This window comes from Anomalospiza imberbis, chromosome 8 (assembly GCF_031753505.1).
Source record: "Anomalospiza imberbis isolate Cuckoo-Finch-1a 21T00152 chromosome 8, ASM3175350v1, whole genome shotgun sequence".
Classification (NCBI taxonomy): Eukaryota; Metazoa; Chordata; class Aves; order Passeriformes; family Viduidae; genus Anomalospiza; species Anomalospiza imberbis.
Genome location: NC_089688.1, coordinates 3,974,094 through 3,998,837, shown reverse-complemented (window position 1 = coordinate 3,998,837; position 24,744 = coordinate 3,974,094). Strand labels below are relative to the sequence as shown.

The following is a 24,744-nucleotide window of genomic DNA, read 5'->3' as shown; positions in this document are numbered from 1 at the left end:
CTTGTAGTGTCTAAGAGCATTAAAACCCAGAGCTGTCTTTCCCAGCCTGCCCTGGAAGCTGTTTGTGTCTGACATGGTGAGACAGGAGCTGCTCAATCTTACAGCTTGTCTTGACCAGATAAAAGGAAGTTCTTATCAGGCATTTATTTATTTATTTAACACATGGCAGCCAGGCAGAAACAGAGTTCTCGCTGCTCTGCTGCTGATGTGCTGAAATTCACCACAGCAGAAACTCCCAAGTGCTTTGACAACATTGGAATATTAATTATCCTGTGCTAATCAGGAAGGGATTGGAAAAACAAGGAACCAAACAAACCACCTGAACTCCCAGGGGTTTTTTACCTCAGGTAACTCCTTGGCTGGGAAAGGGATGCAAGCTGGCTTATCCAGCCACCAAATCCTTCACATCCCAGCAGTTCAACATCATTCCTGCTTTTCTCATGGAGCACAATATCTCCTAAAACACCTCCCATGCACTCAGCTTGGTTTGGAGAAGGGTTTGTGCCCAAGGAGCTGAACTTGCATGGATGAGAGCTCCTCCAAAAACCTCTCCAAGCCATGTTCCCTACACTGGAATCTCGCCCCTGCTCTGGAAAATTCCCCACAGCCCTGGGGTGGGGAACGCAGAGGGGACCAGGGGCTCCGGTACACAACACCAGGGACAGTCAGAGGAGCTCAAGAGCAAGGAGCTTCCTGAGCATCCCTTAGAAGGTTCCCATCCCTTATCCAGCACTTTCCCATACTTCCACTGGAGGGCAGGAATATCCCACGTTTCCAAGGACGACCCTTCAGCCCATTGCTCCATATCCTCAAACAGCCCTAGGAAGGCCCGGCCTTTGAGGACGTTCGTGTGTTCCTCCGCACGCTCATTTGCTTTCTGTCCTGCTTTTCTGGAGAAGTTCCGTTTTTTTTTCAAAACATCCTAATTATTTTCATCAAACAACTGCAGCATTCACAGTTTGTCCCCACAGCCATGCCTCCCCTCCCAGTGCCCCTCTGCCTCCCTGCATCACCTGCAGCTCTGCAGGGTGCCCTCATTTCCTGACATAATTTTTCTGTAGGTAGCACAGATATACTGGAATTCCATACACCTGCATGGAGCAGGAGATTTACATCCTCACTGCTTCCTCAGGAGACAAGAAAACTCTTTAAAATATTTCTGGCTGGGAGTGTGGCTGTGCTGGAGGGCAGGAAGCTCCGCAGAGGGATCAGGACAGGCTGGATCCATGGGCTGAGGTTCAGCAAGTGCCAGGTCCTGCCCTGGGGTCAGCCCAGGCCCTGCAGCTCCAGGCTGGGCAGAGGGGCTGGAAAGGGCCCGTCGGGAAAGGCCCTGGGGGCTGTGCCAGGGCTGGACAGGAGCCCAGGGGTGCCCAGGGGGGCACGAGGCCAATGGCCCCTGGGCTGTGCCAGCCATGGGGTGGCCACAGCCCCAGGGCAGGGCCTGGCCCCTGGGCTGGCCCTGCCGAGGGACCCCGAGGGCTGTGTCCAGTCCTGGGCCCTCCCGGCCAGAGAGCCCTGGAGGGGCTGGAGCGTGGCCAGGGAAGGGAACGGAGCTGGGGAAGGGGCTGGAGCCCCAGGAGCGGCTGAGGGAGCTGGGAAGGGGCTCAGCCTGGAGAAAAGGAGGCTCAGGGGGGACCTTGTGGCTCTGCACAGCTCCTGACAGGAGGGGACAGCCAGGGGGGGTCGGGCTCTGCTGCCAGGGAACAGGGACAGGACAGGGGGAAACGGCCTCAAGCTGTGCCAGGGGAGGCTCAGCTTGGACAGCAGCAGGAATTTCTGCATGGAAAGGGTGCTCAGGCCTTGGCAGGGGCTGCCCAGGGAGCTTTGGAGTGCCCATCCCTGGAGGTGTCCAAGGGAGGGCTGGAGGTGGCACTCAGTGCTCTGGGCTGGGCACAAGGTGGGCACTGGGCACAGCTGGGACTCCATGGGCTGGGAGGGATTTTCCAGCCTCAGTGACCCTGGGGTTCTGTGACAGTCTTGCAGAGCTGACCCGGGGACCTCTGGCTTGTATTGCCTGTATCTTTCTTAGTCAAAACTCTCATGAAGAGTAGAGTAAAATTGATTTACTGACTCCCACAATGGGACATATGGAGATTCCTGAACGGGTCACACTTAAGGTTGATCTGCTCAACAGATTTTATGTGGTTTCCAATAGTTCCCTCAGAATGTTCCCCAGCAAAGGCCATTAAAAGACACAAAGCTTGAAGACAAAGCCAGGAGACAAAAGGAGAAGTTTTTCTATGGAGAAAGAACTGCTCCGGAGAGCAGGAGGCCACCACTTGTGACCTTGAGGCTGGGGCTGCTGCTGCTTGATGGAGTCAAAATTCAGATGAATAAAGGTCCCTAAAAGGTTTCTGTGAACATTCAGCACTCAGAGCAGCAGAAAAGAAACAGAGTGAACAAGAATTAGCTGCAGAAGGACCTTGGAAAGGGCCTGGCAGAAGCACCTCAGTGCTTTTCCAATAAAGATGAAATCAAACAGAGATAGCAAAAAATAACCCAAACTTCCAAGGCTCTGGGATGACAATTCCCCTCAAGACCACCCCAGGAAAGCATCAGCTCCATGCTGATGGGCTAGAAGAAGGATGGAGTGTCAGAGATCACCAGGAAAGCAGCAGGAAAACAGTCTGGCTTTATACAAACTGCAGCAGCACAGGAGTCATGGCTGAGCAAGCTGGGACTCTCCAGCCTAAAAATTGTCCACAATTCAGCATTTTCAAGACATATTTAGTAAAGGGAGACATAATTTCACTAAAATCCATGGTTTTTTGGACTGAGTGTTTAATATCTGGGATCATGCTGAACATGCCCTGCTCTAGGAACTCTTCTCCACATTTAAGTACCTGACTTTTCCAGCCTAATTCTATGCTATAAAGACCCAGTGTTAGCTCCTTACAGGGGAAATAATTCTGCAGGTGAAGCTCTTTCCACTTGGGCTCCTTCTCTGCCAGTTGTTCCCAGAAGATGGGAGAGACCAGGAGGGTATCAGACCTGGTTTTTCATGAATTCTGGTTAATTCACTTCCTCTCTTCAGATGTGGAAAATGAAGATACACTGGAGATTTACCCTGGGACAGATCACCCATGGGATGTCTGGGATCAGGTCAATGGCCCGTTTTTCTCCTCAGGAGAACAGGAAGCATGTGAAGAAGCAGAGCAAGCGTGTGGTGATATTCCCTGGAATATTCTGGCAGCTTCTGGAGGCTTGGTGGGTTCACAAGAGCTCACCTGGAAAGGTGTTAAAAGAAGGAGCAGAATGTTGCACAGCAAACCCACCCTCCTTGGGCTTTTCCAGCAGGAATCTCAGCCCTCCCAAGGGGATGATCCCTTTGTGTGAGCATTCCAGACAAAACCCAGATCACAGCAAGGATCTGAGCTGTTGGAGCAAGTCCAGAGGAGGCACCAGGATGAGCAGAGGGATGGAGCATCTCTGCTGGGAGGAAAGGTTGGGAGAGCTGGGATTGTTCAGCCTGGAGAGAAGTTCTAATCGTGGCTTTCCAGTGCCTGAAGGGATTCACCAAGAAAGATGGAGAGAGACTCTTTATAAAGGCCTTCAGCTCTCCAGTAGTCAGGCTACACAAAACCTTTCCAAAAGCCCATTTCTATTTTCAAAGGAGATCATCTCTTCCTTTACAAGTAGGTTTTACTCTGTCAGAATCTTTAGTAAGCACCCAAACTCTACCTGCTGCTCACTGAGAGGATGAGACCCAGAAAACATTTCTTTTTTAATGTAATAAAACACTCCTTAACCAAGGGGTAAACAGTGGTTCCTGGAGTTGAACTATACAGCCAAATATGTGGTTTCTGATAAAGATCATCTTCCTGCACTTCCCCTCTGCTAATGGCTCTGCTGTCACTTGAAACTCCCCGGAGAGCCTTAATGCCTTCTTCCTTTCCTGGAATTAGCAGTGGAGGTTTCAGATGAGCTTCCCTTTGACTGAAAATGAATCAGGGGAGGCCTGAACTCAGCTCTGTGCACCAAACAAACATAATTCTGTGAGCTTTCCCTGTCAGGCACCTCAGCCTGATTAACACCAGGCAAGGCGGGGGGGCAGAGCTCCTTTGTAAGCTATACATGGGGATTAGGAGTGTCTGCATCCCTCAGGACTAAATCAAAATTGGCTTTTTTAGTAGGTGCCAATGTTTTAGCCTATTAAGGCACAAAACATGTGGTTCTCTGTTTATTTTTAAGCAGAGTGGGTTTTGAGGCTTTCTATGTGAGGCCTTTTGACAGCAGCTGTGGTATTTCCAAAGCTGCCAGGACTCCAAACCCCTCCCCTGGATTCGGGGATGGGAGGATGAGCCAATTTCAGCACAAGGGCTGTGAAAAAACGCTGTTCTCCTGGAGCCTCTAACATCAGAGGCTCTGCTGCTGTTGAACAAGTGACTGCTGAAATCCCAGAATCATGGAATGGTTTGGAAGACACTTTAGAGCCCATCCAGTGCCACTCCTTCCATGGACAGGCACACCTTCCCTTATCCCAGGTTGCTCCAAGCCCTGTCCAGCCTGGCCTTGGACACTTCCAGGGATCCAGGAAGCTGCTCTGGGCCAACTGTTTAAAAAGCCTTTTTGCTGTTTATATCCTCACCAAATCTGCTGGATTTTAAACACAGACCTCTTGGAAGATGTAAAATTCATCTTCACCTGGCTGACACTCTGTATCCAGAGCATTGCACCCACATCCTTCCAAGTCAGGTTGAAGTGCAAACACAGAATCATTTATGTTGGAAAAGACTTGTCAGATCATCAGGCCCAAGCCTCAGTCCAGCATCTTGTCCAGAATTCACATCATGGTCCTGCAAGGAATGTCCTTAAGGGGATTTTCCTAATTATTTCCTGCTCATTATTTCAGCTCATCTGCATTCACCACTGAGAGAAGCAGCAGATCCTGAAGGATCCCCTGGAATGGGTGACCTGGAGTGTGTTTCTCATGTACAGAATTGTACATGAATCACATTTTCACCTCATCAGCTGTAATTAATTACACCAAAAAGAGAGGGCTTTGATAAAATTTTCAGTTGCACTGGAGCACCCTGCACTAAAACAGCCGTAAAACCAAGCACCACAACCTATTATCTCCTCCTCAATCCCAGGTTTTCAGCATCACACCTGGATTTTCCAAGTAGAAAAGCATAACTGAGATGTTTCAGCAAGGAGGGACTTGAGGATTATCAACTCTCCTGCCTTGATTGCTCCCTTCCCAGTTTATTTGGATCTAAGCTGAGTGTTTGTGCCTGCCAATTCAGAGGAGAAACAGAGCTGTGTTTTCCAAGACTTCTCCTCATCTCTTTATTCCCCACTGCTGTAACAGCCCAGGTTCCCATAGAAACTGAGAGTAAAGAGCAAAAGTGTAAAATACAAATGAACAGGTCCAAGCTGGCAATGTTGTGTTTTATTAGACAAATAAATATCACTAATAGGCACTGGGCTTTTCTAAGGTCAGAGCCAGATAAGGCTGCACCTTATCAAATAAAGAGATGGCACACAAATGATAATGCCCACACTCACTGGGAAGGGTTCGATCCCACTTCTAAAACTGAGCTGTTTTCTGCATTATTCAGTTTTGGAGGCAGCAAAACCCCAGCTCCTCATGTGCAGGTCTGATCCTGGCTCCCCCAGTCACCCCAGTTTGAAGAGGTTGATCCCACTTGCTGAAGTTGAGCTGTTTTCTGGATTATTCAGTTTTGCAGGCAGCAAAACCCCAGCTCCTCATGTGCAGGTCTGATCCTGACCCCCCACCCAAATCACCCCAAGTCGCTGTGGATTCTCATCCCTCAACACTGGATCTTTGCAATGTGGGAAAGGGGCAACAAGCACTAATTTAGGACCTTCTCAGGTGGAGTTCATAATTTTAAATGAGTATTGGCACAAGGATTGAAGTTCTCTGTAGAAAGAACTGTAAAAATGGGTTTCTGAGGAAAAAGCAGGCTGGATGCTTTTGGATGTATCTTGAAAGTGGTCCTGAGTAATTTTATTTTTTAACAGTGAAAGGTTTGTTTTTTTTTTTTTAATTGAAGGACTTCGGGAAAATTACCAAGTTGATTGAAAATTATCACTTTGAAATTAGCAATTCAAGTCCGACATGACAGCAGGATTTTTCCCACTCCTGTGACTATAATATATTTAGTATATTCCAAGCCCTGGAGAGTTTTTAGAAGGCCATAATAAAATATGATCGAGTAATTTTTTTTTTCTAGAGACACTTTCAATGCCATTTACAAGTATTCCAGGAGTGTTTATCCTTGGGCACCCCTGGTGTGCCTTCTCCAAAGGGGTGGTACAGATCAGCCTCTCCTGAGCCCTTGCAGCAGAAGGAGTGATGCTCTCTGCTAGAAATGTTCTTTTTCTAAGCAATTCTATGCACTAAAACTTGGGTAAAATTAGGAAAACTTTCAAATAGCTGAGGTGCTTGTAATTATTTCCATTTCCAAGCCAGGCTATGCCATCCAACACTCACTGACTCAGAAGGGGAATTCACTGGAGCAGCTCCTGTTGAGTTTTTGAGCAATGCAGCCCCTGACACCCCTCCAAGCTCAGCTCCTTTATGCTCAGCTCCTCTGTTTAATGGCACAGGAGATGCTGCATGTCAAACAAATATTTGAATTTCTTTCCCCAAGCCGTGTTTAAAACAATGTTGCAAAATGCTTGGAAGCCATGCAAAGAGATTCACATTAAAGGACAGTTGAGTCAAGAGACTCTCACCTCAAACCATCACCAACCCACCAGGAAAGGGAAGGTACAGCACTATTTGTTCCCAGCCTTTACAGCTCCCCTGGCTCTCCTGAGAAGTCTGAGTGGTTTCTCCATTTCCAGGGAGCTGTCCTGGGTAACGAGGCACTGATCAAACTCTCCAAAACACTGGAGAGGTTGAAACACAAATAGAATCAGGAGTTAATATTCTTCTTTTTGCTGCTGCATTTCTCAAACTCAGTAAAAAGAAGTTCAAATGACCAGAGTTTTAGGTGGTTGCAATAAAAAACAGCTAAAACCAACTAAAACCAGCTAAATATAATATATTTAATTCCATTATTTAATATTAATATTTAATATGAGTATATTTAATTTTCAGGGGACTTTGGGAAGTGCTGAGTGTGCTCTGTGACCAGTGCAAGGCTCACTCCTGCAGGACTTTACCCTTTGCAACCATAAGAGAGCAAATCCTTTTTGCTTTAAATGTCAGCTTCAATACTTAGCAAGGGCATGTGTGAACAGCAGGGAGCAAAAGCCTTGGAGCAGCATTTTCTCCTGGATCTGCTGTTTTTCCAAGCAGGAGGTCACGTCCTCACTAAGCACTTGCTCAACTCTTAAATATTTTCATGTCTGAATCTGACCCAGATGTAAAATATGACAACTCAGCTCCTGCATCCTTATTAAAACAGCTGATTTGAAGCAGTGGGGTTGGTCAAACAGCTTTCAAAGCTGAACTGCAGGCACTCACTCCCTGAGTGTAGGAAATAACTGGGAAGCTGGAAGTGGGGGAATTTAAGGGCACAGCCGATGTTTCAAAGCAGCCAAGTGGAGGATTTTTATTTTGTGCCATGCCAGCATCTGCAGGGACTCCCTGGCAATTTCCCTGGGTGCTCCAAGAGTCCCAGCCCTGGCCTGGGCTGCTGCCAGCCCCACTCCCATCTTGGGCTCCTCAAAGAGTTCCGAGCCATGGGAATTCCATGCTGCCCTCCAAGAGGAATGAGATCACTCCTGCACAGGAGCAGCCTTCAAAGGGCTGAAGGAATAATGATCCATGTGTGAGGAATGCACCTTGCTGAGGAAGCATCTTGGGACGGAAATGCACTCGGTCTGAGATTTAATCTGAGACTAATGTTGTAATAAGTCAACCAAGACTCCATTATCTTCATGAAGGAAAAGCCAAATCATTATTGTGTAGGCTATATTTTATAGGATTATCAGAAGGCTCTGTGTCAAATCTTGTTTGTTGATAATACATTCACACTTAGTTCAATGGTCAGTACATGGTATTTTTCATATCTATCAAATGTCAGTATTTTTAGTTATTTACATATTTTCTCTACTGATTCTCATGAGACAGATCTTATTGTTTATACAGGTGCACTTATTTTTCACCCTAGGAATAAATTGTTGTGTTAACAAGCTCTCATTCCCAAGCTTGTTTTTACAAGGGAACTTGCAAAGTACTTGAAGAAAGAAGTGACAGGCCAGCTATTAATTTAGCAGAGCAAGGCTTAATTTTATGAGGTTTTTCTTTTATAATTTCCCTACCTGTCTGTGACAGACTAAAATCAGCACCAGGACCTGGAGCTCTGAAGGGGTTGGGGGAGGTATGGAGGTTGTTTAACACAGATCATCAACAGCTGAGCAGATTCCAATAGCACACTTTGATGCTCATGGTATCACTCTAATCCCTCGCTCTGTGATCAGTAAGTGATGTTTTTTGATGTTTTCTACAGAGCAACCCAACAATTGTACAGGAAATGACAGAAAACCAAGAGATAGCAAAGACAGGGCTCAAACACATCTCTCTGTGCTGCTTTGCTGAGCAGACAGAGCCAGGAACACCTCACTGCCATCACTAAAATGAATTTTAAATACAGCCATGAATGAGGGGCTTTTAACTTGCATCAGAAATTTAATAACAAAAGCCCTATTAAAAACCTCCAGGCAGTTTTACATTAATGTCCAACATAATGGGCCAGATCAGGCTTTCATCTCCTCTTTCAAGGTTTACAGGCACTGAGCTATCACACATGTTCACAATGTCATCTTATCTATATTTTTGATGTTTCATCTTGTTATACCTCTGCAGAAACTGTGGGATCAGCTAAATCATGACAACTTGCCTTTTTTTTTTTTTTTTTCAGATGATTTAAAGATTTAAAGCTCAGCACCTCTCAAATCATTCCATGGAGCGTTCAGTGAGGCACTGGGAAAATGGAGCAAATGCAACTGAGGGCAAATCAATGTAAGTGGAGCAAAGCACAGCCAGGAAATCCAAGTGCACTGTCCAGTGTGGGGTTTGGGATGCCCTAAATCTGGTCCAAGGCCAGGCTGGATGGACTTGGAGCAACCTGGGATTAGTGGAAGGTGTCCCAGCCCATGGAGCTGGGTGGGCTTTAAGGTCCCTTCCAACCTAAACCATTCTGGCATCCCAAGTGCTGCAAACAAGCACATGAGAAAAAAAATAATAATAATCATCATCATTATCATACACGGTGGCAGCTTCTCAGGATCCATAAATAATATTGGAAGCACAAGTATTGTTTTTTTTAAAATAAACCTCTATTACTCAGTGTTATTATATGTTACTGTAATGGGAGGCTGGCATCTTCCTGGTGATCCCTAAGACAGGAGCATCACATCCTGTGGGTCCCACAGCTGGGAGCTGGAAAGGCAGAGACCTGTCCTAGAATCCTTTCCTAGAATGCCAGAAGGGGTTGGAATGGAAGGGATATTAAGGATCATCCAGTGCCACCCCTGCCATGAGCAGGGACACCTTCCACCATCCCAGGTTTCTCCAGCCTGGCCTTGGGCACTTCCAGGGACTCAGAGGCAGCCATAGCTGCTCTGGGCACCCTGTGCCAGGGCCTGCCCACCCTCCCAGGGAACAATTCCTGATTCCCAATATCCCATCCATCCCTGCCCTCTGGCAGTGGGAGCCATTCCCTGTGTTCTGTCCCTCCATCCCTTGTCCCCAGTCCCTCTCCAGCTCTCCTGGAGGCACTGGAAGGGGCTCCACAGGCAAGGATGAGATGAGGGTAGAAATCCTGAGTGGAATAGGGACTACATTTAGACTGGAAGCTATGTATGGAAAACAATTTGAGGCCTCAGGAAAAGTGATTGCTTTCTACAGGGAAGAAGAAAAAGGGTTTGTTTTGGTGGCTCAGCTGTGGGTGCGATGGAGGAGTCGGCAGCAGGTTTGGAGTTAAGGCTGCACTGGGTTTTTCACTTAAAGTGGGATTAAATTCCTCCATTTCACAGTTGTGTGACTGAATTTCATCCTCCAGTGTGACACAATTTCTGTCCTGGGGTCAGCTGAATTTGCTGGGCAATTTTTGGGTACCACACTCACTGATGTTTGCAGGGAGCACAATCAATATTCACTCATTTAGAAACAGGAACCTCCACCCTCTACTCCTTCCCCTTTTACCACAGTTAAAACAACCAGCATTCCCAAACCTTGAAGCTACTCCCATAAATCCTGGCCTGGGAAGTTTTTTGGGTGAAGAGGAAGAAATTTCTTCATCTGGCAATGCCTTTGCCAAGACAATTTGACAGCAGGGAGACAACACTGTCCTACCTCTTGCCCTGGTGCTTCACTCTGGGTCCCAAATATTTTCCTGCCAGGCCTTCCCTTGGTGCCAGCACCGGCAACATACCTGTTTCATCTCTCACTGGCTCTACACCTCCTTCTTTCCTTTCCCTTACAAACTCTTGGATATAAAAGTGAGGTCTGAGCTCATAGGAGCTTCTGAGGTACAGCCAAGCAGAACTGGACTAGCAGGGAACTGCAGCTCTGGGAAAGGCACAAATGATCTCACACCTGTTTTCCAGCAGTTCCAAAATCACTGGCTCCCTGTAGCAGCAGAATCACTCAGTTTTGCGTGTATTACATTTTGTTCAAGTGCCTCACTGTATTTAAGTCGGCAGATAACAGCGGGACAGAAATAACCCAACTTCCAGTGGTGTAATCCTTAAAAGCTGTTTAGATAAATCCTCAGGACAGCTCCAAAATGTGCTGGACAACCAACTTACACCACCAGGGGTCCACGGAAATGTTTTAATGCTGCCTTTGCCTCACCCCCCCCGCCCCAGTGTTGGCCAAGGTTTCTGGTTAAAGCACCCAGCCAGTGCCACACAGAGCCCCAAACTCTCGGATTAGCAGAGTACTCCCAGCAGCTCCTGAGAGAAGGATTCCCATCCATGCCACAGGAATGCTTGATATTTCCAAGGCCCAGACCATCAAGTGCTCCCACCATGTGCAGCTGGAATGGCCATGCACATGGAGGCATCCACATTGCATTTCTGCTCCCTCTGGAATTTATCCTAGGGATTAATTCTGCTGCAGTTTTGCTTCCTCAGGACAGCCCAAATTCCATAAAACAAAGAGGACAGCCCCAATTTCATAAACAAATGCAGCCAGCTGTTGGAAGAGCAGCCCCCTTCAGAGGCCCTGACTTTTCCACACCAAGGTTTCTGTCTGACATGCCCCAGCCCATTATCACATCCAAAGGTCAGCTGAGCAAGGGGAGAGCACAGAGATTATTACCTAAATAAAACAACCTGGCTTTCAAAGGTCATTCCACATATCCCTGGTGGGTGACAGAGCATTCCCAGTGCTCTTTCTCCAGAGGGAAGCAGCCACCAAGTCTGCCTGGTGTGGTCTCTGTGGGAATAATTCAAGTCTGCAAACAAACAGCAAGTCCCCCTCAATAAACAAAGTCACATTTAGCATTTACCTTCACTTAGGGACATCACCCTCCGTGGTCTCTTGCTGGGCTCTCACATTTTCAAATGATTTCTGAGATGTTTTCTAATTCCACCCCTATTTATTACAGCAATCAGGAAAATCTGATAGAGCTGGATACAAACTACCAGTGGCTTCAGGATGGAATAACAAATTATTTAAGGCTGAATGCTGGGAAAAGCAAAACTCTCCAGCAGGAAGAGAAAAAGCTCTTCTGTATTAGAGGCTAAACAATGCCACCTAAAATCTCACTTTTTCTGAATATTACATGCTCCAGCTCACACAAACTGAACAGGTATCAATGATCAGTTATTGCTTCCACACAGCCCTCACCAGAGAGAAGGGTTTTAATTATTTACACAACTTAAAAGAAATTACTGCAACCTCTGCTTTTTATAGCCCTGAGAAGCTTTTTGCCAGCTTTTTGCACATCCCACAGGATTTCTCCCCAGTCTGGCACCACAGATAGCCGAGGCAAAAGCTGCTTCCCATATGGTCCCGAATTCAGGGAACAAGGGACACAGAGGGGGATGGAGCCCCTCAGCACAGCTCCCTGATGCTGCAAAGCCAGCAAATACTGTCTCTTGGAGGAAAAATGACATTTCATGCCTTGGTGGATTATTTCAGCCAAAGTTTTCCAGCCCAGCACCAAGTCAGATCCTCACTAAATCATCCTCTTTAACTGGCAGCTCCCATTTTGGAACCCTAACTCTGCCCATTTCCCTTCGGGCAGGGGTTAAATCTATCTCAGCTTATTTCTAAACAAAATAAAACCATCATTCCCTAATGCCCAGGGCTGTTTTAGCCACACAGCCCCAGGGCTGGCTGGATGTCCAACCCAGCAGGTTGGACATCCAAACCCTGCAGAGGTTCTCCAACCCTGCAGAGGCAGCATCTGCAGGCAAAGATTTTCCAAGGTTTTCCATCACACCAAAACAGGAGTTTTCATGAAGATAAGCTGGTTTCTGCTCCTTTTTACAGAGATGAAGGGCCAATCCAGCTTCAGTGTGTTTCCTCATCCTCAGTGGATCAAGACTGTGACCATCACTTTGACCCACAGATATCAAAGTTGCAACAACCAAGTCTCATTTCTGGATGGTGGGATCATTCCTCTACTCTCTCTCCTCTTACCCTTTATTTCTTTTCCTTTCTTTTCCTCAGATATCTTTGTACTTTTATATGGTTTCATTTCCATAGGTATATAAAATGGAAAAATATTCATAACCACCCTCTGCAGCAAAATTAAGTCAATTAACTCCTGGGATGCTTTTTTTATGAATAAATGGAGTGAGAGAGGGGGTGTAAGGTGAAAAAAAGGACATCTCAGGGACTGAAAAAAGGGACTAGAAAAGGGGATTGAAACAAAATGTTTGAATAGAATCATTCAGGTTGGAAAAGAGCTCTCAGGTCTTTGAGTCCAACTGTTAATGCTGTTCTTCATTAGAACACAGCACCAGAAAGATGAAGGGCTCTAGGGCGGCAAGGACACGGAAAGGCATCTAAATAAAGGTCCCTGTGCCCTCGAGCCCTGGGAATAGCAGCCAGTTTTGGCTGTATCCCTAGGGCTGCAACACAGCTGGAATGGGAAACAAAACAGGAGAAAAGTGCAGTCAGAACAACTTCTACCTGCAGAGAGCTTGGGGCAGCAGCATGAAGGCACCAAAGGCATGCAACAGCATGAAGATTGATGCCTTAAGTCTTAGTTTTCCTATTTTTCAGATTCTGTGCAGCTTTAATGTGTAACTCTGAGCTTCACATTAAGCATTAGCAAGTTCTCTTCACAGGGTAGCTAGACAGAACAATCCTTTTCCAACTTTAGACCAAGGACAACTGTTACAAGCTCCAGGCCAAAAACTATAAACAGTGGTGAAGAGAGAAAAATAAGCAGGATGGGACTTCATAACCTAAAGCTGTAATTGGACAATTAACTGAAATTTGCAAACCAACTGAAATTTGGACCAGAACTGATCAAAGTGAGCAGTCATGCATTTTGGGACCAATTTGGTTCATCTTGGGTGCAGCCCTGGCTGGGCTCTTGTGCTGCCCAAGGTGGATCCATTGAGGAGATCCTTTTTATAAATCCCTGCTTTGTTCTTTATCTCTGTTTGGCTCTGTTCTAGGTCAGCCTTCCCAAGGCATCAAGGCTTCCGCTGGGGATTAATCCCAAGCCCTGCTGCCACAGGACGTGGGCACTGGGGGCCAGCTGGGACTGTGATGGGAGCACTGGGACAGTGCTTCTGGGGGCTGTGTGCAGCTAGGCACAGCCAGGCAGCTGCCAGCTGTCCCAGCTGGGTGGCGAGGGACACCTCAGTGGTGTGGCTGTGACACAGCCGTGCCATGGAAAGGTGGCACCAGCTAGAGAGGGACCTCTCCAACCTTGGTAAGGGTTCAATAATTGCACAGGATCAACGCTAGAAGTTCCTGGGTTGGGATGAGCCCAGCAGGAGGGATTGGTGTGCCTGGAGCAAAGGAGGTCACTGAACCTCACCCCACTTGGCACTACCAGCTGCAGCAGAAACCACCCTCCTGTGTCCTCCTGGATTTATGGAAGCTGCTGGAGTGGCTCCATTTGGAAGCAACCTACACTGAGATAATCCTGATGATTTGGGCATCTCCTTCATGCCCTAAATGCCACCGTGGCTGGGCCTGGCACTGGGACACGGGTGCTGCTCTTCTGGACTCCCATTTCCTCAGAGCATGAAGCAAATTTGCCTCTCTCCTTCCCTTTTTAGGAGGAAATGATAATATCCATTAGGTAATTAATTCATTAAGTCATTTGAATGCATTCAAGGAGTAGAATATTATAATTCATATTATAGTCTGTGTAATCCTATAATTAAAATTATAGCCTACAATTAAAATCTTAGTCTCACGGATGACGTGTCTGCAATTGCTGATTTAAGAGAGGGAACACAAAGGATGGACATTAAAGGGAACTGCCAACCCCCAGCTGATAAAAAGCAGGAAAATGCCTCTAAAATAAGAATAGACTCAATAAATAGTTCAGCTCCTCCAGGCCTGGAGGACAGATGGATACATGGAAAGATATTCTAAGCCTGTAACTTCTGCCTAACATCCTCTCAGCCATGCCCTGAGCTCTGTGACTCCAGGGATGTGCTCCAGCATGGAAATGGGAAAAAACCCCAGTGCCATTTATTCTGTAGGCATTTACAGTCCTAAAATGGTTTGGGTTCGAAGGGACCTCAAAGCCCATCTGGTTCCAACCCCTTCCACCTCCCACTAGACCAATCCTGCCCAAGCTGGCCTTGGTCATCCTGATCCACTTGATCTCCAGGGTGCATCCCAAGGCCTTTTCCCAGCTGGCAATGAGCTCTGAAAAGGAGATGTGAGCTAAAAAAAGACGAGCAAAAACATTCCATGGGATTTGCGTAAAGCCTCACAAACCTGCCCACATTTTATGTTCTAAGTTCTTCCCTATCACAAACCTCCCCTTGGAAAAAACAGGCCTTTGAAGGACAATTAGCTGGAGCTAATTAACTGCTGCTTGGAAAGGAAACCAGGTTAAACTTGCTGCTAAGGAAGCTTTTCTCCCAAGAAGTTTTGCCTCACGAGGTAACTCTGGAACACCAAAACTTTCTGGAAGGGATCACATTTCTTCTGGGGTCTCTCCCCAAGGAACTTTACAATTTTTCCCTCCTCCATCCATCTTTCTGCTGGTTTTCAAGGAGCCCAGCAAACAGAAATATGGAATTTGACTGCTAAATACTCTGTTTTTCAATAGGGCATTCCTTTTTTTGGATGTTTTTCCAGGCAGACAATACTGATCCCTCCTGCTCTGTCCAAGGCAAAATGTCAAGATGTGACAATAATGTCACTGTCACTCCCACTCTGCAGTGACGGGGCTCCAGCAAAGGCCTCTGACTTTGAAGATAAAAAAGTTGCTATCAAAATTAATTGGTTCAGCCTTTTAGGGAACAATTCCTCCATCAGCAGGGCTTTGCCCTTCCATTGGGATGAAACACTTGGCATTAGAAGGAAAGGACTGGAGAAGATAAAAGCTCAAAAATGTGAAGGTCAAAACCCAGTGGCTCCCAAAAGGAAAAGTTTCTTCCAAAGATGTCCCAAGCCGCAGCTTCCCCCACATTGTACAGCAGATCCTAAAATTCCCTGAACTATCCTCAAAATCTCCTCAATCTGCATCCCCAACATTCCTGGGATAATAAATACTCAAGAATAGAGCTTAAAATTATAGATGTGGGGAGGGCACATTTTTCTTGGTGCTAATGGGTTGTGATGGCACCTTCAAAAAGCTTCTGTGACCATATTGTTTATGACCCAACCAAAAAATTCCCCAGTTTTACTCCCAATGTTTTCTTCCCTTCTGCCCTGATGGAAATCAATATAACCCAAATAGGAACACTCAAAAATTAATATAAAATAATAACTGAATGACCCTGGGTTACTTGGGATTATCTGTCTGAAGCATTCCATGCCCTAAACCCCCTTTTTTGGGGGGATGATAAAGGAAGTTGATAATCTCTCACCTTTTTAATTGGGTCAACAAGAATTTAGGGAATTTATATTTTTAAGAAGGAAGCTTACATGTGATCTAAGGCAGGGAAATGTTATTCCAATCTAAAATGCAACCTTTTTAATACCTTAATATTAATTAAATATGATATTTCAAGTATCACTCAAGCATAAGAAAAGAGAAACCTCTGGGTATATTGCAGGATTAACAAGTTTTGCCTATGAACTGAAGACTTTTGAGATGGATCTTAGTTTCTGAAACAGACCAAGAGTTATTTTTAATCAATACTTAATTGGGAATTCTCACTTTCCCTCCCCAGAGGTGCCCAATACCTTCAGCAGACACCATTCCAACCCCTGTGGTTTAATGAGAAGTTTCTATGTATAACCCAATTGGAATCTCCAATTTAGGCAGTCACTTGGAGCATTTGACTTTGAGAAAACACTTTCCCCCTTCTTTAATGTACTGTGAAAAAAAATCCCCATAAAAGCAAAATAATTGAGAGGGAGGAAAAGTAAAGAAATTTTGTCTAGAGCAAATTTAATTTTATTTTCAACAACCTCTGGCTTTGAATTGTGTTTTGTTGATATTGAGCATCTCCATAAGCAGAACAGGATCCTCTTGAAAAGCTTTATTCATTGGGATAGAATCAGAGCTCAAAGATTACAGATTAAAATCAAATTGCAGCTCAAGAATTAATAAAAAGAGGGGGGTTTAAAAATATTTTAATCTAATACTCTACAGCTCCCTTCTGAAAGGAATGAATATTTATTGTGGACTTCAGATGAATATACTGCTTCACATCAAGGCAGCTCTAGTTTTTATCTTCAAATGACAAATTCCACTGTCCATCCTTTGTCTCAGAACATGTTTGACTTTGGGAAGTATCTGAGAAAGGTCAGAGCTCTCTAAAGAAATTAAATGTCTTCAACAACAATTCCCTCAACAAGAATTCCCTCAATGACAATTCCCTCAAGTGCAATTCCAAGATCTTGAGTTTCTCACCTCACAATATATTTATCACCTCAATATTTCAAGAGGATTGCTGGAAGATCCACTTCTGAATTCAAATATTGTCATTGAGCAGGACCTTGGGACCACCTGGCTTTGGGCACTGACCAGAGGACACCCATCTCCATATTCATGAAGAGAACCAGGAGGAAAATTCCTCCATCCAGATAAGGAATTTCTCCTTTTTCAGCAGTTTGGTATTACTGCACGGAGAACAAGGAGGGGTTTTTTGGGAATTCCAGTGGTGCACCATCAGCAAACACAAGTTTGAGACTTGATGCTCAGCACTTACTTTGCTTTTGCTTCTGCATCCTCATAGGCTTTGTTGGAGACGTCGTCCAGCCCCCCGATCAGGTGCTTGAAGGAGCTGTAAAAACAAAAGGACACTTTGAGAGGAAAATCACAGAAACACCAAGGTTGGAAAATACCCTGAAGATCATCCAGTCCCACCAGCACTGCCAGGGCCACCACTGAACCTGAAGAGATCCCACATGGAAGCCAAGACATCCAGTGTGGCTTTTTGGCAGCAATTTGGGCTGGATCTCGATGCCAGTGACCCACCAGGCCCAGGTCTCAGAAATGCTGGAGATGCAGAAACCAATGCCAAGAAGATCCAAAATTATTTATCAAGCCCACTGAAATGGCAGCTGAAGGTTTTCACCCTCCAGTAGAAGTTTCAGAGTAAATGTGGCTGGTGGGGGCACCTCAACCATCACATCCCTGTCCTCCAGCCAGGAGCCCTGTAAATCCTTCTGCTTCCAAAGTGAAATTTTCACTTCTGGATCCCACCTTTCTCATCTTTAGAGAAAAAGCATCCAAAAACACATCAAAAGGGGTTCAAACTGAAAGAGAGGGAATTCAGCTTGGATATTGGGAAGGAATTGCTCCCTGGGAGGGTGGGCAGGCCCTGGCACAGGGTGCCCAGAGCAGCTGTGGCTGCCCCTGGATCCCTGGAAGTGCCCAAGGCCAGGCTGGACAGGGCTTGGAGCAGCCTGGGACAGTGGAAGGTGTCCCTGCTATGGCAGGGTGGCACTGGCTGATCCTTAATATCCCTTCCATCCCAAACCATTCTGAGATTCCATGAAAAACTAGAAATTAATAACTGAAACCAGTGAATGCCTTGAAATAAAAATATTCCAGGTGAAAAGTTACTTTCTACTATCCAATTCCAGTATTCCCAGTGGGTCTGTCACACACAGGTTTTATTTTTTTTCAAGGAAGAAGAATTTGAAAAGATGAACTGCTGCAAACCAGTCTCTTGACTGATCTCTGCCTTAATGTCACAGCCTCACAAATGAAAATCCTGCAATCCTTCTGTGCTCCTGACACTCCTGAGGCACAAAACACAGAGCTGAAGAAAAGGAATTGCTCTAAGGTGACGAAAAAATGAACTGAAACATTGAAAAAAAAAAAAAGAAAAAACCTTAAAATCCCCATTGAGGGCCACATTTCTGACGTAAGGAATAAGAAGGGGATGTTTAATATGGCCCTTTCTCAAGGAGGATTTGTAGGATCAAAAAGAATGAATGGCACTGAGCAGGTGAGGAAAATCCAGGGCAGCTGAGGAAATGCAAGGTCCTGCCAGGCACGGGGTGAGCTGGGGAGACTCCGTGTTCCTGGGACGGGAACAGTGGGACCCCGGGTGGCTCAGACACACTGACAGTCCTGAGAGGGTCCTTCAGGAGATGCCTGACCCTATGGAATGCACCCATGGATGTGTGGAGATAGCAATTACAGAAGAACCAAGGGAGGCACAATTATCCTGTTGGGAAAAGCCAGATTTTTTCCCCATCACTGTGGGACAGGAGGTGACAACTCGGAGAGGTGGTTTGGATCTGGAGCTGCTGGAAGGGCTTTTCCAGAGGAATTCTCCTCCCTGGGGCTATTCCAGAGCTGTGTGCACACAAGCCTGTGCTCTGGGATGGCTCTGCTGGAGCGGGGAGGTGGCACCACGTGCCCACTGTGGGCCCGTCCAAACTGACCCATCCTGGGATTCTCTGCTGCGAATTACAGCTCAGGAAATGACCTCTGCCCACAACAATTTCCCCAGTCTTCCACTCCACTTAATTGATTATATGTCAAATCATACAATCAAGGAAATAATTTATGCAAGCAAATTCATTAGTGAGGAAGAGATGGCACAAACCCCTTTGCTCTCACATAAACTCGTGTTAGTGGTTTTTACCCAGTCTGGTAATTACTAATATTTTTAATATTAGGACATGCTAATAATGGGAGTAACTTTTCAACCCCAAATTCCTTGCTCAGCAGTGAAAACAGGAACAACTCAGCTCTTTCAGCACCTCAAGTTTTATCTTCCTGATGCTGGGAATGTGCCATGGGATGAAACCAAACCTTGCAAGGTGACGTGAGAGTAAAGCAGGATTGGGGTGTTAATGCCTAATTGCACCTCAAACAGGTATTTAGGCAATTAATTAACAAGCAACACCATCCTGGAAGGCCATAAGACATCACCTAGGGCCTAAATTCTGATTTAGGCTTGGTTTGCCTAGAAAAATGTGGCAGGGTTAAAAACCCCCTTTTTTTTTGGGGAATGCAAATAAATCTTTTCTAGTGAAACAGCAAAGAAGGAAAAGTCACTGAAAGCAGTAACAACAGTTTCTCTAAAACACTTAATTTTTATTAAAATTTTAAGCCGGACTTAGCACTGGGCAAGCTATCAAAGTTCACTTAAGTCCCTTTTTTATTGCCCATCTCAACGTTGTTGAAGTCTCGGCTCAATCCCAACCTCCCTCAGAATTCAATCAGAAACTGCTTGGGTTTTTTTCTCCCTGTGGCCTTTTCTCTTCATTCTTTCTATTCTCTCCTCATAACCAATTTTCTCCATGGATAAACTTTGCTCTGACTAGGAGAAACAGCAAAGCAGCAAACCCTAAAATCTCCACTGAAAGAGCTCGGCTCAGCTTATATGCGATCAGTCATGCCAGGATAATACTTTTTTATTTCATTTTTCTCCAATTTCCCTTGCCAGGAGGGCCGATCCAATAACCTTTGTTGACACCTCACAGCTCTTCCTTAAAAAAAAAAACAAACTCAGGCTTTGAAACACAGACAAAAATGGGAAATGCAAAGTGGAAAAATAGGAAATAGGTGAAATATTTAAAATGTTGCCTTAAAAAAAAGTGCATCCTCTTGATACGTGCAGCTGAAGAAGACAAGAAGCTGGAAAAACAGCATTTAGTGTAAATTCCAGGTACTTCTGTAACTCTCTGTCAGCAGCAGCTGGGCTTTGAGTTGTTCTGGCTCTGATCCATCAGCTCCTCTCTCTCCATTTGCATGAGGCAATTTTGTCCTCCCAACACCCACAGTGTTGCTAAATCTCCAAGCTCCAGGAAAACGTTGTTTGCACCATAAATAAATTATTTGGAGGGGGAAAAAAATCTCATATAAATAAATGATGAACCCAAATCAACCTCGGTGTAAATATTCCGACAGTTCAGGAGCAGCCATGAACACTTTCAAACACTTTCTCAGTTTCAAGAGGTAGGTGTGAAAAAAAAAAAAGAATTATAGAGTTGCCCAACTTGTCCCTGAGGGTGCCAGTGATGATCCAAACGTCAGGAATGAGTTTGAAGCCTTTCCCTCCTGTTTTCTCTCCATACAAAGGGGCTGCAAGTGAAGTCTGTCTGTGCATCTTTATTCAAATTGATCCACAGAACAGATGCTCAAGGCGTGTCCGCACCATTTTTATCAGAAGACCTTTTACAGACAAGTTCCTAAAGGACCAATCCATCAAATCCAGCATATATTTGTTAACTTTTCCCCAACTGTACTTCTGGAACAAATCTAATAACGCCTCCAAGGAGCCTGGAAATTCACCAGGATGAGCTCTGACAAGGCCAAGCTCAGAACAATTTGGAGGCAACGCCATCAAGCAGCTCCCATAGTAACTTTTTTTCCCAGAGGATGAATTCCTTCAGTGCCACCACAGGAAAAACTTCATTAACAACAGCCTTGATCTTGTAGGGTCAAGGCAAGTTCTAAAGACAGAAAAGACCATGAATTGTAAATTATTTTTTTAAAAAAGCATTTGGAAATAAAAATGCCTAAAAGCCATCTGAGGGGTGCTGTAAAATATTCATGTGTGTTCCCAGAGTGGAGGTTTGAGCAGCAGGAAATGGTGGGGCTGCAATGAGCTGTGTGGCTCCTCAAGTACCCAAAGGCTTCTCCAAATTCCCTCGGATGGTCAGATATCCAACTGGCCTTTTTTGTCACAATTTCCATGAATGCTCTGTGGATTTTGTTGAAGTTTCCAAACCAATTCTGTAAGCCCATGGTTGGGTTTGTGTTCCATGGCTGGCAGGAAGAACGCTGGATAAATCAATCCTAACTCACCAGAGAGTTTGAGCATGGAGCCTGCCCCATACTGGGGTCCCCTACAGGGCTGCCACCCTCATTTCCTGAACCTTGTCACCCTCTCACTTCATTTTCTCCACTGAATTATAGTGCCTCCTCTTCTGTGTTGAAATTTTGATGATAATGGGAAATTCCTTGGATTATTTTCTTTCTGAATTCCAAGTTCTTTCTTTCAAATACACCTGACCATGTAGGACCGCACAAATTTTTTGGTTTTCTTCCTTGGGTGACCAAAATGAATGGTGCTCCCAATGGGAACCACAGAATTCCTAGAAAAGTTTGAGTTGGAAGGGACCTTAAAGCCCATCCAGTGCCATGGGCAGGGACACCTTCCATTATCCCAGGGTGCTCCAAGCTCTGGCCAGCCTGGCCTGGGACACTTCCGGGGGTCCAGAGGCATCCACAGCTTCTCTTGGAATCTGTGCCAGGGCCTCCTCACCCTCACAAGGAAGGATTAAGAGCATTAAGGACCAAATCCCACTGAAATTCATTATTCCAATAAAGGAAGAGACTCGAAAACACAACTGCAAGATGGAAAAATGCCAATGCTTTTCGTAACAAATATTTTCAGGACAAGGACAAGTGGGAATAAAGTTCACTGGATGCATCAAAAGCTTCCTGCAGGTTGTTTTCATTGCTAGATCAGGATTTTGTTCATTCCTATGCCAGAAAAGAATGCTGGAAGTGCGCTTTACAAAGCACATCTTCCTAGATTGGCAAAAATAGCTGTACTACATTTTGGGAGTCTTTGGGGTGTTTTTGGGATTGGAAGAGCCCTCTTGTTTCACAAGAAAATTAAAAAGCAAGGCAGCACCAACATCATCTGGTAATTAAAGACCTATCATGAGCTCCAGTTTGACTTCCCTCGTGGTATTCCCCACTCCCACTGCTTCAGCCCTGTAGCCATTTTATACATATTTTATAAATTCCAGAGATCCTTTTAGGCAAAGCATTCCCTCTTGTCATTCTTAAGCAATTCCCTTCTCAAACCAAACTTAAGCAATTCTCTTCTCAAATCCAACATAAGCAATTCCCTTCACAAACCCAACTTGCCCAGAGCTCCTGGCTCATCCCTGTGATGAAAGTTTCCCCTATTATTCACCCCCAAACTGCAAACCCTGCAGCAGCTAAACCAGCCCTAAAATTGCTGGGAATATTGGTAAATCTACAGCCAGGCTCACACCTTCCTTAGGAATAACTTCCTGTGGCATCAAGGTGCGATTCTCTTTGTTAATGAGGTGGGAGTGTGGCAGCTGGAACAATTTTTGGATGCCTTGGGAAGCCTTTCACAAGGAATTTGCAAGAGTTACCCTGCTGCAGATAATTCCAGTGGGTGATGCTGGTCAGTGAGGCAGGAATTCTCCAGGAATCCCATGTGTTAAGGAAAAGGTCATTTCCTATCACTCGTTTTTTGAAACTGCAATGCCAGTTTTGCTGAGCTGCCTCAGATGGGGACACCCACAGAGCATGGAAATCGCTGCTTCAGTGGTTCCATCTGATTAGGCAAAGAGCTTGTCTGGGAAAAGGAAAATATTTGGCAGCTTCAGTGACTTGTGTCACCCCTCCTGCTGCATGGAACAAATTCCAGCTGCAGGGACCACCCACTCCCTGCTCCCATTTCCACCTCCTGTGTCACTCAGCCACCACAACCCAAAAGGTGTAAAATTTGCTCTGTCTGGATAAAAAAAAATGGTTCTTTTTCCTCACCAATTTCCCAAATTGCCACAAGTCCTGGTAGTTTATCTCCACATTAAATGTTGCTCCTGCTGTTGTCATTCCTATAAAATAAGAGCCTAAGGAAGAGCTGGGACATGAAATCCAGCACTGGCCAGGACACAGGACAGCCTGCTCTGAGCCATAAATAGAACTATCAATAGGGTCACTTTTCTTGCACTATAAATAAGAATTTTTTTAATAGTGTCACTCTGCTAATTGCACAGTGTTAATAGAATCTCTGAGGTAGATTAACCAGAGCTTCATCAGTTTAAATTTAACTTGTACTTCCTTACTGTTTCAAGGACATTGTATGCTGAGGACAAGGCACAGGAGACAAGGAAAAGAACAGTCTGGGAAATTATCAGGAATGAGTGACTTGAATTATTTGGGGTTTTTAGCTCCCACAGTGCAAATCAAAAATATCTGTTGCAAAAGAGTAAAAATAAAAAGCATAAATTATTTGATTTTTTTTTATTTCTCTGAATTAATGATTGCTAAATTATCTAATTATTAAAAGCATAAAGATTATTAAAATACTATCTTGCTAAATAATCAAATTCTTCTTCCTCTCTTTGCCCCACAGCACGAGAAGGGAGGGTGGGTGTTTTACCTGCCAGGTTGAGAAAGGAGCCCTCAGGTGTTCCCCATTCTGTTCCATGGACAGACCATGGGTTTTGCAATTAATAATGAATTAACATAAATCAGAACTTAGCAGGATTTCTGAAGGTTTTCCCCAGCTCAGCCTGTACAGAACACTGGGTTTCCAGAAATGGAGGCCTGTGAGATAACTCAACACAAACCACTGGTGTCCCAGCAGGATTGAGGGGATGGAGATCAGCCCTCAAAGAGCACAGAATCCCATCTCTCACCAGAACACAAGAAGGGCTCCAGAATCACTTCTAGGGATCCAAAGGGATCACGGATCCAGCTCCTGGCCCTGCCCAGACACCCCAACAATCCACACTGCTCTGAAAGCTCCTGGCCCACAGGTGGGTCCCACATACTTCAAACATCCAGTGGATTTATTTTTCTTTCCAACATCAGCACTTTTTTCTCACTATACCAGAGTTGCTGGCTCCCTCCTGCAGGTTTCTTGGGGTTCAAGCACGGGGGGAGGCAGTGAAAAGTCAACACCTGTCTACCCTCTCTGGGGGTTTCACAGATCCATAGCACATTCCCATGGAAAGATTCCCATCAAGGTGTGTCCATGCCTTGTGCTGGTCTGTGCCAGTGCTGCACAACAGGAAATCCAGCCCAGGAGTCATGTTCCATTTTTATGTCATTTTTTTAGTCCCATTCCCAGTAACTGCAGAGAGCTGGATTTGCAGCACTGGAGCATCCAGGCTCTCAAGCTTCCTGTATAAATTATTATTTTACTCTTCTGATCTCCCGTTTCTCTTCTGAGTGACAGAGCTCCCAGCAGGGCTGTGGCCTTCTCCCATTCTCCATCCTCACATGGACTGGGACAACACCTTGCTCCAACATTTGCCAGGAGCAAATACTATGGAATTTCCACAGTAATTCCAGCTCCTCCTTTATTTCCATTTGGACTTTCTGTGATTCTAATTGTCACTACTGAGTTTTGAAATTGTCACTATTTGAGTTTTGCCTTGTTGATTTAGGGGCACCTTCCCTCCACTCATCAAGGACACATCTGTGACTTTATCACCCCAAATTAAGAGGCCTCTCTGGAGAAGATGATCCAAGG

General features: G+C 45.3%; 1 protein-coding gene across 6 annotated transcripts in view; it reads right to left on the bottom strand.

Annotated features, from left to right (window-relative positions):
- The window catches only part of PRKG1 (protein kinase cGMP-dependent 1), a 376,558-nt gene that overhangs the window by 34,679 nt on the left and 317,135 nt on the right, over nt 1-24,744 (bottom strand). For all 6 annotated transcript variants that reach the window (XM_068197052.1, XM_068197051.1, XM_068197050.1 and 3 more), the window contains one exon: nt 17,236-17,310. In XM_068197052.1, coding sequence (XP_068053153.1) covers nt 17,236-17,310 — 75 coding nt within the window. The remainder of the gene's footprint in view (nt 1-17,235; nt 17,311-24,744) is intronic.